This window comes from Salvelinus sp. IW2-2015, linkage group LG4q.1:29, assembly GCF_002910315.2.
Source record: "Salvelinus sp. IW2-2015 linkage group LG4q.1:29, ASM291031v2, whole genome shotgun sequence".
NCBI lineage: Eukaryota > Metazoa > Chordata > Actinopteri > Salmoniformes > Salmonidae > Salvelinus > Salvelinus sp. IW2-2015.
The window spans coordinates 77104703-77121538 of NC_036842.1; the positions used below are offsets into that span (position 1 = coordinate 77104703).

Sequence of the window (16836 nt, forward strand, 5' to 3'; positions counted from 1 at the left end):
ATCCGACCTACAGCTGAATTTAGTTGCCTAGCCCTGTTCACCATATTGCTGGTCTATTACGCATCAATCCATTCAGATTTACACAAGTTCCTAGGGGCAGTGGTGGAAAAAGTACTCAATTGTCATACTTGGGTAAAAGTAAAGATCCGTTAATAGAAAATGACTCAAGTGAAAGTCATCCAGTAAAATACTACTCGAGTAAAAGTCAAAATTATTTGGTTTTAAATATACTTAAGTATCAAAAGTACGCAGTGGTCTAAGGCATTGCATCTCAGTGCTAGAGGCGTCACTACAGACCCTGGTTCGATTCCAGGCTGTATCACAACCGGMCGTGATTRGGAGTCCCATAGGGCGGCAGACAATTGGCCCAGCGTCGTTAGGGTTTGGCCGGGGTAGGCCATCCATTGTAAATAAGAATTTGTTCTTAACTGACTTGCCTGGTTAAATAAATAAAATACATTTCTTGTTTTTTACATTAACGGATAGTCGGGGCATACTCAGAATCCATTTACAAACTAAGCATTTGTGTTTAGTGAGTAYGCCAGATCAGAGGCAATAGGGATGACCAGAGATGTTCTCTTGATAAGTGTGTGAATTGGACCATTTTCCTGTCAAAATGTAACTAGTACTTTTGGGTGTCAGGGAAAATGTATGGAGTAAAAAGTACATTATTTTCTTTAGGAATGTAGTGAAGTAAAAGTTGGCAAAAATATAAAAAGTAAAGTAGAGAGACCCCAAAAAACTACTTAAGTAGTACTTTAAAGTATTTTTACTTAAGTACTTTACACCACTGGCTAGGGTGTGAGGTCTAGTGCCTAAGGGTTAGGGGTTCTTTCTGGATATAGCCATGTTTTCAATAACATATAACCTCTGATGGCCCTCCCTCTTTAGAGTGCCTTTGATTGACAGTTCATCAAAATTGGTCTGTACAGTTTCTTTGAATGATGAACACGTCTCATACATTTTCACTTTCTTTACTCGTGTGGTTGTACAATCTTCATTCTATGGTGTGTGTGTGCAGATTGAGGAGCTGCTGGGGGCGATGGAGAAGGTGAAACAGGAGCTGGAGTCCATGAGGGCCAAGCTGTCGTCTACCCAGCAGTCCCTGTGTGAGAAGGAGGCCCATCTGACCACGCTGAGGGCTGAACGCAGGAAACACCTGGAGGAGGTGCTGGAGATGAAGTAAGACAAACATACACTGTTTCCACCCCCCCCCCCCCACACTTTACCAAGTCAACAAACATGTTACAGTCAGGTAATGTTGTAAAACTCCCAGGTAATAGAATATCCTGCACAGTGTAGATGACTCATTATTCTGAAATGCCACCCTGTAATTCCTCCTCGGTGCAGACAGGAGGCGCTGCTGGCAGCCATCAGTGAGAAGGATGCCAACATCGCCCTGCTGGAGCTGTCATCGTCCAAGAAGAAGAAGACGCAGGATGAGGTGGCTCTGCTGAAGAGGGAGAAGGACCGTCTGGTACAACAGCTCAAACAGCAGGTAGGGAACACTACCTCGTCACGTGACCTGGGTCTGGCCACATATGCCACTGTGACATTATAGATGTATTTCAATAATGCTAAGTCACTTCCTCTACTCATCTCCTCTCCTTTACCTGAAATGGGGAGAGACGAAACAGACCTTAGGTAGTTTATAGGTATAGCTTTTAACTTTGCAGCGASTGTCAAAATCAAGAGTAGGCAGCCTTAAACTCCTCTCGGCACAGCTGGCTGCTCAATGCACCGTGAGTATGCTGGTAAAAAAAAAAAAGTCTCTCTCCCTGAAATCCTTTCCACATTCTCCTCTCTTCCCCCTTTCTCCTCCATCCTCGCTCTTTCTCGCTCTCCCAGACTCAGAACCGTATGAAGCTAATGGCAGACAACTATGAGGACGACCACCTGAAGACCGCCCCCGACCAGACCAATCACAAACCTTCTCCAGATCAGGTGAGTACCCAGTCAACCAAACAGAATCCTATATATCTAGATAAAATGTGTTATTGTGATAACACATGTGCAGCTTAACCAGAATACACTTTCTTTCTCCACGATATGAAGATATGTCAACTGTCTCTCTGTCCCTAAAGTGAAATTGAATCATCACTCCTAATATAAACAATTTAATCTTTCTTCAGCTCCTAAACCTAAGTGTTCTCTCTCGCACTCTTTGTTCTGTCTCGTGCACACACACTAACCAAGTGTTCTTTTCTAATGCTGCAATTGGCTAAACCATCTGTCCAATAGGATGATGAGGAGGGTATCTGGGCATAGCCAACCCTGTGCCCTCCTCCCCTCTCTCTCTCTGCCAATTTGTTCAGAAGGGTGAGCATGAATGAACGCCAGTCATCTGTCCATTCTTCACCTCCTCCCTGGCATGTTTGCCCTTACTCCATCGTTCAGTGTGTTAGTTCTGCTCCTCCATTTTGTTTAGTCATCTGTTTCTCCTCTTACCATTTTACTTTGGTCCATGCAGTGTTTGGTACATGTTGTCTGTTCTCATATTTGTAATTTCTGTGGGAATGTTATCACTGTTGTTAATGTGTTACCATGGTAATGGTGCTCTGTCAAGTTATGGCAACACATTCCGTGTTTGTCTGCCAACCACATATTGTAGCTTGTGTCTGTGAACAACTGAGTCAATCAAATAGTTACACTCACACACACAGCAGGACACACTTTTGTCCAACATACCATACTCCACAATCCCATCTCCTTAATGCATGTGAGATGCAGCCTTGTTCTTGTTCCTTCTGCATGCTCCATKCTTTTGGTTTAGCATGGTTAAGCCTCTGAAAACACACTGGGACCTAACGAAATGTCATTTTTCTTATCTCTCTCTTCCTTTATCCAACTGGTTCCGTCATTTCTTTCTCCACTCCCTCTCCCCCTTCCCACTGTCCCCTCTAGATGATCCCCCCTCTCCTGTCCCTGAGTGAAAATCGCAGTAAGCTGAAGCTCTACATCGACCACCTGACTGACCTCTGCCACGACCGAGACCCCAGCATCCTCAGTGACCTGACCCCGCCCGCCCACTATCACCACGCCAACCCACCAGCCTGGGAGGAGGAGCTACACAAGTTGACTCTGGAGCAGGTAACAGTCGGTATTTAATGTCATAAGAAGGAATTCCCCTCGACCACGCCCACAAATTGGGGGAAACCAAACGTTCTTTCTCATTGACCGTCATTGTAAAAGAGCCAWCTTCRTTGTAGATTTTTTGTTATACAGAAATACCATTCTGGAAGCGAAAGAAACGCACACCTGTTTCGGCGAGATGCTGGCTAGCGGAGAAGAACACTTGAAAAAGAAAAGGAGAGCCGCACACACTAGGAGCTCAGATGCAATAATTTTATAACCTAATAACCAACAATTTGACAGACAAGCTGTCTTCATCAGGGTATGATGAAGTTGGCTCTTTTACGTTGGTGCAGTGAGTTGGTCCAATCAGGGTATGATGAAGACAGCTTGTCTGTCGTAACGTTGGTTATTAGGTTATACAATTATTGCATCTGAGCTCCTCCTTTTCTTTTTCATACAGAAATACCAAAACATGCCGAAAAGCTGCTGTGTTGTTCAATGTACATGTAACGTAGTCAAATCTCCGAACATATGGTTCACAATGCTCCCATGTAGGGAAATGGAGCCTTTGAGAAGAGCCCTGTAGCGTCAGGCTACTCGGTGCGGAAGAGTGGGAAATTGTGCCTTCAGAAAGTATTCATACCCTTTGACTTAATCCACATTTTGTTACAGCCTGAATTAAAAATGTATTAAATATAAATATATAAATATATTATTTTCTCACCCATCTACACACAATACCCCATAATGACAGTGAAAACATGTTTGATAGCAAATTTTGGGGAAATKAAATACAGAAATATCTCATTTACATAAGTATTCACACCCCTGAGTCAATACTTTGTAGAAGCACCTTTGGCACAGCTTTGAGTTGTCTTGGGTATGTCTGTATCAGCTTGGCACATATAGATTTGGGGATTTTTCTTGCAGATTTTCTCAAGCTCTGTTAACCTCTATGGTGTCCCACCAGAGAGTGTCCCACCTCGCTAGCGTCCCACCTCGACAACAGCCAGTGAAATTGCAGGGCGCCAAATTCAAAACAACAGAAATCCCATAATTAAAATTCCTCAAACATACAAATATTATACACCATTTTAAAGATAAACTTCTTGTAAATCCAACCACAGGGTCCGATTTCAAAAAGGCTTTACTGCGAAAGCACACCATGCGATTATGTTAGGTCAGCGCCTAGTCACAGAAAACCATACAGCCATTTTCCAGCCAAGGAGAGGGCTCACAAAAGTCAGAAATAGCGATTAAATTAATCACTAACCTTTGATCTTCATCARATGGCACTCCCAGGACTCCATGTTAGACAATAAATGTGTGTTTTGTTCGATAAAGTTCATCTTTATGTCCAAAAACCTCATTTGAAATTGGCGCGTTATGTTCAGAAATGCATTGTCTCAAACAAACATTCGGTGAAAGTGCAGAGAGCCACATCAAATGACAGAAATACTCATCATAAACATTGATCAAAGATACAAGTGTTTAACATACGATTAAAGAAACTTCTCCTTAATGCAACCGCTGTGTCAGATTTCAAAAAGGCTTTACGGCAAAAGCACACCATGCGATTATGTTAGGTCAGCGCCTAGCCACAGAAAACCATACAGCCATTTTCCAACCAAGAGAGGTGTCACAAAAGTCAGAAATAGCTTTAAAATTAATCACTTACCTTTGATGATCTTCATCTGATGGTACTCCCAGGTCTCCATGTTAGACAACAAATGTTTGTTTTGTTGGATAAAGTTCATCTTTATGTCCAAATACCTCCTTTTTGTTTGCGCGTTTAGTCCAGTAATCCAAATGCACAAGATGCAGGCACTAAGTCCAGACGAAAAGTCAAAAAAGTTCCATTACAGTTTGTAGAAACATGTCAAACAATGTATAGAATCAATCTTTAGGATGTTTTTATCATAAATCTTYAATAATATTCCAACCGGACAATTCCTTTGTCTTTAGAAATGAAAGGGAACGGAGCTCGTGCTCACGGCCGTGCGCGTGACTAAACTAAAGGCTTTCAGCCTGACCACTGGTTCAAACAGCTCTTATTTGCTCCCCTTTCATAGTAGAAGCCTGAAACAACGTTATAAAGACTGTTGACATCTAGTGGAAGCCTTAGGAAGTGATCTGACCCCATAGACACAGTATATTGGATAGGCAATCACTTGAAAAACTATAAACCTCAGATTTCCCATTTCCTGGTTGGATTTTTGTCAGGTTTTCGCCTGCCATATGAGTTCTGTTATACTCACAGACATCATTCAAACAGTTTTAGAAACTTCATAGTGTTTTCTATCCAAATCCACTAATAATATGCATATCCTAGCCTCTGRGCCTGAGTAGCAGGCAGTTTACTCTTGGCACGCTTTTCATCCGGACGTGAAAATACTGCCCCCTACACCAGTGAGGTTAAGTTATACAGTGCTTTCGGAAAGTATTCAGACCCTTTGACTTTCCACATTTTGTTAYGTTACAKYCTTATTCTTAAATTGATTAAATAAATCAAAATCYTCAGCAATCTAAACACAATATCCCATAATGACAAAGCGAAAACAGGTTTTTAGAAATTTCTGCAAATGTATTAACAAAAAACAAACACCTTATTTACAAATGTATTCAGACCCTTTGCTATGAGACTCAAAATTGACCTCAGGGACATCCTGTTTCCATTGATCATCCTTGATGTTTCTACAACTTGATTGGAATCCACCTGTGGTAAATTAAATTGATTTAAAAATTAAAATGATTTGGAATTCACACGCCTGTCTATATAAGGTCTCACAGTTGACAGTGCATGTCAGAGCAAAAACCAAGCCATGAGGTCGAAGAAATTGTCCGTAGAGCTCCAAGACAGGATTGTGTCAAGGCACAGATCTAGGGAAGGGGTACCAAAACATTTCTGCAGCATTGAAGGTCCCCAGGAACACGGTGACCCCATCATTCTTAAATGGAAGAAGTTACGAACCACCAAGACTCTTCCTAGAGCTGGCCGCCAGGCTAAACTGAGCAATCGGGGGAGAAGGGCCTTGGTCAGGGAGGTGACCAAGAACCCAATGGTCACTCTGACAGAGCTCCAGAGTTCTTCTGTGGAGATGGAAGAACCTTCCTGAAGGACAACAAACTCTGCAGCACTCCACCAATCAGGCCTTTATGGTAGAGTGGCCAGACGGAAGCCACTCCTCAGTAAAAGGGACATGACGGCCCKCTTGGAGTTGGTCAAAAGGCACYTAAGGACTCTCAGACCATRAGAAACAAGATTCTCTGGCTTGAATGCCAAGCATCCCGTCTGGAGGAAGCCTGGCACCATCCCTACGGTGAAGCRTGGTGGTAGCATCATGCTGTGGAGATGTTTTTCAGCGACAGGGACTGGGAGAGTAGTCAATTTGATCAATTTTAGAATAAGGTTGTAACGTAACAAAATGTGGAAAAMGTCRAGGGGTCTGAATACTTTCCGAATGCACTGAATGGGGAGTGGTCAGCAATCCTAAAGTCCTTCCACAGATTTTCAATGGGATTCAAGGCTGGGCTTTGGCTGGGCCACTCAAGGACTTTCACATTCTTGTTTTGAAGACATTCCAGTCTTGCTTTGGCTGTATGCTTGGGGTGATTTGTCTGGTTGGAACGTAAATCTTCGCCCCAGTCTGTCATTTGCACTCAGAAGCAGGTTCTCATCATGGATTGGCCTGTATTTGGCTCCATTAATTGTTCCCTTACCAGTCTCCCAGTCCCTGCCGCTGTAAAGTATCCCCACAGCATGATGCTGCTACCACCATGCTTCACGGTAGGGATGGTGTTAGACGGGTGATGAGCTGGGCCTGGTTTTCTCCAGACAGCGCTTTGGATTCAGGCCAAAGAGTTACAATTTTGTTTCATCAGACCACAGAATATTTTGCCTTATGATCTGTCTTTCACATGCCTTTTTGCAAACTCCAGGCGTGCTGTCATGTGCCTTTTTTCTCAGGAGTGGCTTCCGYCTGGCCACTGTCCCATAAAGCCCAGATTGGTGAAGTGCTGTAGACTGTTGTCCTTCTGGCAGGTTCTCCCATCTCAGCCAAGGAACTCTGAAGTTCTGTCAGTGGTCATTGGGTTATTGGTCACCTCCCTAACCAAGGTCCTTCTTGCCAGGTTGCTCAGTTTGGTGGAAACATTCAACACTCTAAAAATAGATTTATACCCTTCCCAAGATATATATGCCTCATCACAATTTTATCTTGGAGATCTAAGGACAGTTTCTTGGACATCATGGTATAGTTTCTGCTCTGACACGCACTGTCAACTGTGGCATCTTAAATAGACAGGTGTGTTTCTTTCTAAATCATGTCCAAATAATTGATTTGGCCATAGGTGGACTCTAATCAAATTGAAGTGACATCTCAAGGATGATCAAAGGAAAATGAATGGACCTGAGCAAAATGTTTGACTGTCATAGCAAAGGGTGTGAATACTGATGGAATATTTCTGTATTAAATATATATATATATTTTTTTTTAACTCACTATGTGTGGGTGGGGTATTGTGTGTAGATGGGTGAGAGAAAAAAACATATTTATTCTATTTTGAATTCAGACTAACACAAGTGGAATAAGTCGGTGGGTATGAATACTTTCTGAAGGCACTAGCTATGTGTGTGTAAAACAGTTAATCACAGGTAAGGCATTTGACTCGTGGTAGAATATTCTGTTCGCAACTCCACTCACTAGTAACATTATAGTCTGTTTGTTGGTCGTGACTAGCTTAATGTTCTGGTTGGTATCTAGCTAGCACTCACATGGCTAATGTTAGTGCCATCATGAAAAGGGGGCATGAGGGAAGCCCTACAATAGGACSTTTTTCTAAGTAGTAATAATGCTTGGGAGCAGGCAATGTTGTAAAGTAATCTTTATGTACTTTTCTTAAATGTATACTGAACAAAAATATACACGCAACATGCAACAAATTCAAAGATTTTACTGAGTTACAGTTCATATAAGGAAATCAGTCAATTTAAATAAAATCATGAGGCCCTAATCTATGAATTTCACGTGACTGGGAATACAGATATTCAWCTGTTGGTCAAAGATACGTTAAGAAAGGTAGGGGCGTGGAGCAGAAATCCTGTCAGTATCTGGTGTGACCACCATTTGCCTCATGCAGTGTGACACATCTCCTTGGCATAGAGTTGATCAGGCTGTTGATTGTGGCCTGTGGAATGTTGTCCCACTCCTCTTCAATGGCTGTGCAAAGTTGCTGGATATTGGCGGGAACTGGAACATGCTGTCGTACACGTCGATCCAGAGCATCCCAAACATGCTCAATGGGTGACATGTCTGGTGAGTTTGCAGGCCGTGGAAGGACTGGGACATTTTCAGCTTCGAGGAATTGTGTACAGATCCTTGCGACATATGTTGGCGGATGAATGGCAAGACAATGGGCCCCAGGACCTTGTGATGGTATTTCTGTGCATTCAAATTGCCATAGATAAAATGCAATTGTGTTCATTGTTCGTAGCTTATGCCTGCCCATACCATAAGCTCACCGCCACATGGTGCATTCTGTTCACGAAGTTGACATCAGAAAACCGCTCGCCCACACGTTAACATACAGTGGGGAGAACAAGTATTTGATACACTGCCGATTTTGCAGGTTTTCCTACTTACAAAGCATGTAGAGGTCTGTAATTGTTATCATAAAATGCAAATTAATTACTTAAAAATCATACAATGTGATTTTCAGGATTTTTGTTTTAGATTCCGTCTCTCACAGTTGAAGTGTACCTATGATAAAAAATTACAGACCTCTACATGCTTTGTAAGTAGGAAACCCTGACGATTTTGCAGGTTATCAAATACTTGTTCTCCCCGCTGTATATGTGGTCTGCAGTTSTGAGGCTGGTTGGACGAACTGCCAAATTCTCTAAAACAACATTGGAGGCGGATTATGGTAGAGAAATTAACATTAAATTATCTGGCAACGGCTCTGGTGGACATTCCTGCAGTCAGCATGCCAATTGTATGCTCTCTCAACTTGAGACATCTGTGGCATTGTGTTGTGACACAACTGCATGTTTTAGTGGCCTTTTATTGTCCCCAACACAAGGTACACCTGTGTAATGATCATGCTGTTTAATCAGCTTCTTGAAATGCCACCCGTCAGGTTGATGGATTATCTTGACAAAGTAGAAATGCTCAATAACGGATATAAACAAATTTGTCTACAAAATTTGAGAGAAATAAGCTTTATGTGCGTATGGAAAATGTCTCTTTTATTTCAGCTCTTGAAACATGGGACCAACACTTTACATGGTGCATTTATATTTTTACTCAGTGTAGTTTTTGTAATTGACTTACTTGGCTGTYACAATAGCTAATTATTATCTTAGATAGTTCCGGTCTTTACCTGCCCTTGAACGGTCTAGGTATTTAGAAAAGTTGCTTCTTGCTGGCTTGTCTATATGTYCTTTCAACTTGCCAGAGACCAGCTGGGGAGACAACCCTACCAAATGGCCCCAAGTAGCCTACGGCGAATCACAACTACTTGGTGGAATCTCCAGTTTTGCATAAATATCCAAATGCAGAAGGATATTCTAGCTTTTATTTGGATGGATAGAGCACTTGTCCTTACTACAAGCTAACTAGCAAGCTTTAYGCAATATACATAGCTAGTTAGATATAAACAAAAATGTATTGAGTAACCAGATCCCATAGCTTTCCATTTTCATTGCGACGTAATAGCCTGAAACTGTGAGGTTCGTCTAACCTGGTCCTTCTCCTTGGGCAGTTGATGAAACTTAATTTGGTGGTCCTTTTTCTCTGACTTACTTTTATTTAACTTGCTAGTTAGTCTGTTGGAATCGTCCCTTTGGCTGAGAATCGTGACGTACATTCCATGCCACAGTCTATCTGTTCATGCTAACATTTTTACATTTAGAATGAAAGTGTTTTTAGGTATAATGTAGTTTGTTGATTTAAGGCGACAAAAGTGCAGTACCAGTCAAGTTTGGACACCTACTCATTCAAGGGTTTTTCAAGAGTGTGCAAAGCTGTCATTAAGACAAAGGGTGGCTATTTTGAAGAGTCTCAAATATAAAATATATTTTGATTTTGTCTAACACATTTTTTGGTTACTACATGATTCTATGTGTTATTTCATAGTTTTGATGTCTTCACTATTATTCTACAATGTAGAAAATAGTAAAAATAAAGAGAGACCCTTGGATGTGTTAACTTTTGACAGGTACTGTATGTTACAAATGACCAAACAAGCATATCCAAAATATTTATAAAATCATAAATAAAAAAAGAATACAGCCGTTGTCGGGATATGAGTAAAGTATGCCATTTATCATAGGAATAACGGGAGTACCCTACGGCTGTAACCTACTCGGGGGTGTGATCACGTTAAGCCTTACCTTGCTGTGTATCTATGGGCTAACCAGGATGACCACTGGTTGTTTTCCCCACAGGCGGGMGAGGGTGCAAYGTTCTTTTTAATACCGACTTGGACTATCCCTTCCTCTAGTGTTCTMTCTTGTTCCCTCTGTCTTTCTTTYCCTCTATCTTTCTGCACTCTGTGGTGTCTAAAGTTTTGATTTGCCTCAAGAACAAGTGGGGTTGGAGAAGTATGCTAACTCATTATCTCTCTCTTCCTTAGTTGGAACTGGAGTTGGAGTTGTGTGAAAAGGAGAGTGGGGAGCTGCAGGAGTATGCCAATTCAGTGCTGCAGCAGATCGCTGACTACTGCCCTGACATCCTGGAGCAGGTGGTCAATGCGCTGGAGGAGTCCTGCTGACCGCTCACCTTTACAGACCACCTCATGACCCYGCATGAGCTTCAGGCAACCTTCCTCCCATCTATTCACACATGATCAGGGCAGAGGGAAGACTGGGCGATCGTACTGCACCCCCACATGCCCAATTCTCATTCCTGGGGATATTGACCAGCCTGAGGACATGATGATGAAGAACAGCCACAAAGTGGCCTAATGGTGGAGGGATGTAGCGGCCTGCCAGTCATGGGTTGTGTTCAGTAGGGCACGTCATAACAAAACGTTTTGAAAGAGAAAACACAGGTAGCACTTTCAAAATGTTTTCTCTGGATTCATCCCTACTGACACAACCATTGTTTTCTCTTTGAATCTAAACCAGTGTGTCGTGGCATAAATATATTTAGGAACCAGTGATTTAAACCACATTTCTTTTGCTAGTCTATTTCCTTTGATTGGCCTTCAGAATCTCCTATGTGAATTACTAGACAACAAACCTTTTCCCTCAACTCCCCACCTATTGAGAGAACCCCTAGCTGAGTTTTGCTGACTAAATGTAAGGCTTTAGCTATGGCAGACTTACTGCGTGTTCTGTGAACGGCTCTTAAGACAGAGGGAAGAATCCTAACTTGAATTTCCACACACATTTCCCATTGACATCAATGTCTAATTTATGTGAAACTTTGAGGTACACTAGCTTCTCGAGTTAGGGAGAGAGAGCAGTTGATTTTAATGGTTTTGCACACAGCACTCCCTTCTATATGAGGTATGCAATGTTAGTTTATTTTCAGTCATAGTCAGCATCCCAAATGATAYCCAATTCCCCACATTGTATACTTATTTTGTCAAAATTAGTGCACTAAACAGAATAGGGTGTCATTTGGGATGCTACCATAGAGTGGCCTTTGAGCGTGCACAGGGATCAGTACTGGACCTAAATGAGGGACCTTTTTTATTCCTCAGTTCTATTGGTGCTACAGCATGGCATAAGACATCAATAAAGATCTAATCCACCGGTCACATGATCTCATCCAAAGTTTCTATAGATATGACTTTTTTTTWAACTATAATTGTTTCATTTTTTTTATTTAATTACATTCCCTTAGATGCAAATGTTGCCCGTTCACTGCATCTGTCCAACGCTTCAGAGCTAGCTATGGTTCTTAATGTAATGAGATTATAGGGAATCCTRGTTAAAAAGACACGACGGTCACTTCTCAGTGGGTTTGAACTTTTAAAAATCARTTTGTAAATAACTCATCAAATACGTACAGTGACTATATAAAGGTAACCCAGTGGAAGATGTTGTGAATTCTGTTTAAAAAAAAAAAAATATATATATATATATATACAAGTGAAAAGCTAAAAGCAGTGCAGTCCCGTGTGTCTCAATTTGTCTGCAGACAAGATGTATTTGACAGTACTGCCATAAGTTGYGAAAAGTCATGTTCTATAAATATATATACACAAAGTATGATGTTGACCATATGGATATATGCATTGAAATGTTTGCACAGAATCGTGAGGAGCAAGTCCCTCTGAACAAAGTTGTGGATCGTGTCCTCAGCTAAAACTGGAGAAATGTCAAAAACATTTTGTGTCAAATTAACTACAAACATTTTCAAACCGTGACTGTGTAGAGGGAGAGTACTTTTCTTGCATTTATTTCTAAATTGTTCATTTTTTATGTACACACACTTGCCACATATGTAAACCTTTTACCCTTAGGTTCCAGTGTTTTGTTTTTTCATCTGTCTGAGATGTGAATGGGTGTTTGTGGGAATGACGCTCCCTAGACTGTGTTCCTCTTATGTTCTCACATAGTAGTCTGACCCTTTAGGACAGAGTGGTCTCCAAACATGTTTGTCCTGTGGCCTGATTAGTGAGAGTTGTACTGTATAGAACAGACATCACTCTCTGCCAGTCTGGCATTTTATAACTGCTCTATCCAGTGCGTTCCTATGCCAATCAGTCAATGGTTGAACAATAATAAAAACCTACAGATCAGCTTGCTCTCCAGGACCAGAGTTGGAGACTAGGTTACTGTTCAGGTTCTTTTATCCTGCCTCTTGTCCATAGGCCCTATGATGAGACTAATTTTGAATCACATCCTGGCAATCCCAGAAGTAATGACTGACCTGACAAAATCATGAGGTCAAACCAAAGGGTTCCACTCGTCAGCTTTCACCTATCCAGGTTGTTAGAATAGTTTGAATCTAGGAAGGGGGAACAGGGCCCTAGCCTGTGTATCTCTGCCTTTGCCTTAATGTCTGTGGACTCACCATTCTGTGATAACTTCATGTTTTACATTTTTCATTTAGGAACAGTGCTTGCTGTTAAAGGGGCTACTACTACCAAAGTCATGGTTCACTTTTTTTTTTGCGTTTAAAGAAAATGTACTGCCTTCTGTGTTGATGAAAAAAGTAAAACGACGAGTATTTGCATATGTATGTAAATAAACATATCCTATCASTCTTTGGGTCTGGGGATTTGTTTACAGGAGCACCATGTGCATATTTATCAGCAGAATTAAGTGTAATATCTGCCTCAATTGCTAAGAATGTTTTTCATTCTCTCAGACTGTCCTGCTGTTAATCCAGTAAAATGAGGTCAAATGTGACTGACAAGCTCTCTCAACTTCTGGATAGGTGTGTAAGCAGTGACAACTCCTAACRCCATGGTAGGTGGTAATCCACCATTTTACTTACATATGTGTCGGGGATAGAAACGAAGGGCCCGATTTTGTCAAACTGGTTGTGCAACCTCAAACCTATAGTCAATCTGGTCATAATTGTTGTTTCTGGACCAGGCATATAATAGAGCAATAATGTTCAACACCCTGCACCTTCTGCCGTTTTTACAATAGGTAAAACCCTTACTGGATGACAGAACTCAAATGAAGGAATTTCCCTCCAAAAAACATTGTGCRTTTTTATTAATAAATATCACTATCGTATGAATATAAACATTTTAAATTAGCCTTAACACTCCAATATCTTTCCTTGGAGGCTTTACAGGAGAAAATATGTAGGTTATTRATATGTTGCATACAGAAATACATATTCTTGATAACCAAGGACAAGATAAAGGGCTTTATTCAATCTATCGCTGAAGCATTAGATTGCTCAAAGATTTAAAGGTTATTTCCGATTGAGCMGACATTTGCAGCGTTTACCGTGAATGCAGTCTCCGCTAACGTGGGAATAGTGCCTTTAAATTTCAATCATGCTGTAACAACTTCCGCGATACAGATTGAATTGAGCCCAAAGTCTATTTCCACTCTCCATTCTAAAGTCCCCAGGAGGAAAAGGCAGTTTACCCCTGTCATATCCACACTGTTCATATTGACAAGCTGGAGTAAGGCATATTACAATGTTTGATACAGTGTAACTCCTCAGGAATGGGAACTACCAATTAAAAAACAAAACACTTCAATTTGAAGTACAATGTTCTGGACTACAGCCATTCATAAAAAAATACTTTCATTAGCATAAGCAAAATACTTCAGCTCAAGAAATCCCCTGCTCACACCTTCAATCCAAGGCGTTAACGCCTTTGTGCAGTGTTAAGGACTGTGTTTAAACAGATGTTTTGCATGAGTCATGTCTATCATCAATACTGGTAAACAGTTAAAGGGAAAGTTTAAAAATGAGTTTGTTTTGCATGGAAAGATGCTGTGTAGTGGGGTTGTGTCCCAGACAGTACAGTTTCTTGAATGGATGAGGTAGCTAGTCAAAACCTTATAGATGTGATACAGGGACAGGATAGTTAACACTGAAATAAGAGAGAAAGCAATTGTACCAAAATAAGGGGTGGAATATTGCAGTGACAGTGAATGTTTAAAAAGTGTTTCCTTCTGCTAAAATTAAGCCACAGTATTGTAGCTATTAAAGATAATGTAATAGTCTACGAGCTGTTCCGCTCAGGTAATCTCTGTGGATGAAAAATATTACACCTTCCACAGTGAAAACCCCACTTGGCAGTTCATCCCAGTTTGGCTTTCACCTAACTTTCTCACTCTCCGTCATCTGCCAGAGTCCCAGGTTTAAAACTTTAAGGCACGGGAGCTGCGTTATCCTCTCCAGGCCCCGCTTGGTGATTTTGGTACACCCATACAGGTCGATACCAGTGAGCTGCGTCAGGTGGTCAGCAATCAGCTCCAGCCCCTTGTCAGTGATGCGTACACACTGCCCGATGTTCAGGGTCTTGAGCTCGTGCATCTGGCGCACCATCCGGTTGATCCCGTCGTCACTGATGTGGCAGGAGCACAGGGACAGAGACTTGAGCTGGTACAGCCCCTGGGCGATGTAGGCCAGGCTCTGGTCACCTATCTTGTCGCAGAAGGAAACGTCCAGGCCAGAGAGCTGCAGAGACCCCATGGCCAGGTGCATGATGCCCATGTCACTGATGTTGTCACAGGACCGCAGGTTGAGGCTTGACAGGTGAGTCATGTTCGACAGATGGATCATACCTGCATCCGATATGCCTCCGCAGAAGCTGAGGTTGAGCACCTTGAGCTTGGCTAGTCCCTTGGAGACGTGTTTGAGGGACAGGTCTGTCAGTTTCTGGCAGTCCTGTAGTGTCATCTGCTCCAGGGAAAGGCAGCCTTCGGCAGCACTTCGGGTCATCCCAGCTAGGTGACCGATGCCGACGTCTGACACATGCCTGCAGCTCCGCAAGTTAAGGCTCTTGAGTTTGTGCAAGCCCCAGGCGATGAGAAGAAGGCCTGTGTTGGTGATGTTACTGAGGCCTCCAAGTTCCAGCACCTCCAGGTTTTTKAGATACTGGGCAATCCTGCCCAGGCTTGAGTCTGTGATTGGTTTGCAAAGGCTGAGGTTGAGGATTCGCAATGACGGGATGTCTTGAACAAACGCATGTCCGAGGCCGTTGTCCGTGAGGTTAAAACAGCCACATAGGTTAAGGCTTTCGATGTTTGGCAGCCCCTGGATTACATAGCTTAGGCTTCGCCGCAAGCTTAGGATCTGGACCTTCCTAATGCCTCGGGTATGGAGGCTGGGGAACAGGGACGGGTTGGCCCTCCGCAGATGCAACTTCGCTTCCACCCCCCTCCACACAGACTTGTGATACGAAGCGTCCCTCCAGGCCGCACACACTTGGGCAACCCTACCTTTGTCCCTTACGTCCAAGTAACTGAAAATTATAGCTAAAATTTCCGGGAAGAGGCCAGATATGTGTGTTTCCATTTCAAACATGTTTGGAAAGGGAGAGGTTTGATAAAACTAACCAGGTATCCGCTTATTCGAGTAGGCTAGCTAACTGTTAGCTAGCTAAATTAGGTAATGTTACTCAGGAAAATAACCTGTTCAAAGTCCAGCCATCTCTTCATAATGCATATCCAACAAGAAGTGTGGAGGTTGTGTTATAATGATATTATTCTAATCAAATGAGATAGCTAGCTACGTCCTACAAAAACTTAGGATAGCTAACGTTAGTTAGCGTACTAAAAGGCGGAAAACAGTGACGGTCAGGCGACTCTACCCAATTTCAAGTCAGATGACCGCTGTCGTTCTTCAAACGGGTCCAGTCGGTCGTTCATTTTCAAAACAAAAAGTAGAAATCTATTTATGAAAACCGCAGTATCTGTTTCTTCTGTGTCATYGATTAAAATGCAACGTTTCTATTAGCATTTCGGTTCTGTTGTGGGATTCTTCCTGTGCTGCCTTTGTCTGACCAACCATTTCAAACTAGCTTGCTACGCAGAAACAGTCAGCAGCACTTCCTTTCTTTTGGGGGGACAAAAACAATACACATAAACGATTGACATTAATACGAGAAAACGTAATAAATGTTATAGGTCCAAAATAAAAACATAAATATTAAAAAGTTTGACATGTTACACATAATCACTTTTCTCGGAAATTCTAAAGGATTTTTGTGAACCCCCCTCTTTATTTTTGGTTTCGCCCAATTAGTTACAAGGTAGCTGTCCCCTGAAAACGACTTGTGTTTCTCTACGTGAACCACATTCTTTTAAATAAGTAGTTTGTTATATAA

The 16836-nt window shown here is 41.9% G+C and overlaps 2 protein-coding genes across 5 annotated transcripts in view; one reads left to right on the forward strand and one right to left on the reverse strand.

Moving 5' to 3' along the window:
* The window catches only part of LOC111962571 (ELKS/Rab6-interacting/CAST family member 1), a 38490-nt gene extending 25194 nt beyond the window's left edge, over nucleotides 1–13296 (forward strand). For 3 of the 4 annotated variants that reach the window (XM_070443130.1, XM_023985732.2, XM_070443131.1), the window contains exons 16-20: nucleotides 1022–1182; nucleotides 1351–1498; nucleotides 1849–1944; nucleotides 2905–3090; nucleotides 10711–13296. In XM_070443130.1, coding sequence (XP_070299231.1) covers nucleotides 1022–1182; nucleotides 1351–1498; nucleotides 1849–1944; nucleotides 2905–3090; nucleotides 10711–10848 — 729 coding nt within the window. In that variant the 3' untranslated portion in view covers nucleotides 10849–13296. Of the gene's footprint in view, nucleotides 1–1021; nucleotides 1183–1350; nucleotides 1499–1848; nucleotides 1945–2241; nucleotides 2320–2904; nucleotides 3091–10710 lie in introns of those variants that run through there. The other variant, XR_011479709.1, reaches the window with a different exon arrangement.
* A 443-nt stretch (nucleotides 13297–13739) lies between these two features.
* Nucleotides 13740–16552, reverse strand: LOC111962572 (F-box/LRR-repeat protein 14). The gene has a single exon (XM_023985733.2). It carries the CDS (start codon nucleotides 16032–16034, stop codon nucleotides 14823–14825), a length of 1212 nt encoding a protein of 403 aa, XP_023841501.1. The 5' UTR covers nucleotides 16035–16552; the 3' UTR covers nucleotides 13740–14822.
* Between the last annotated feature and the right edge of the window lie 284 nt (nucleotides 16553–16836).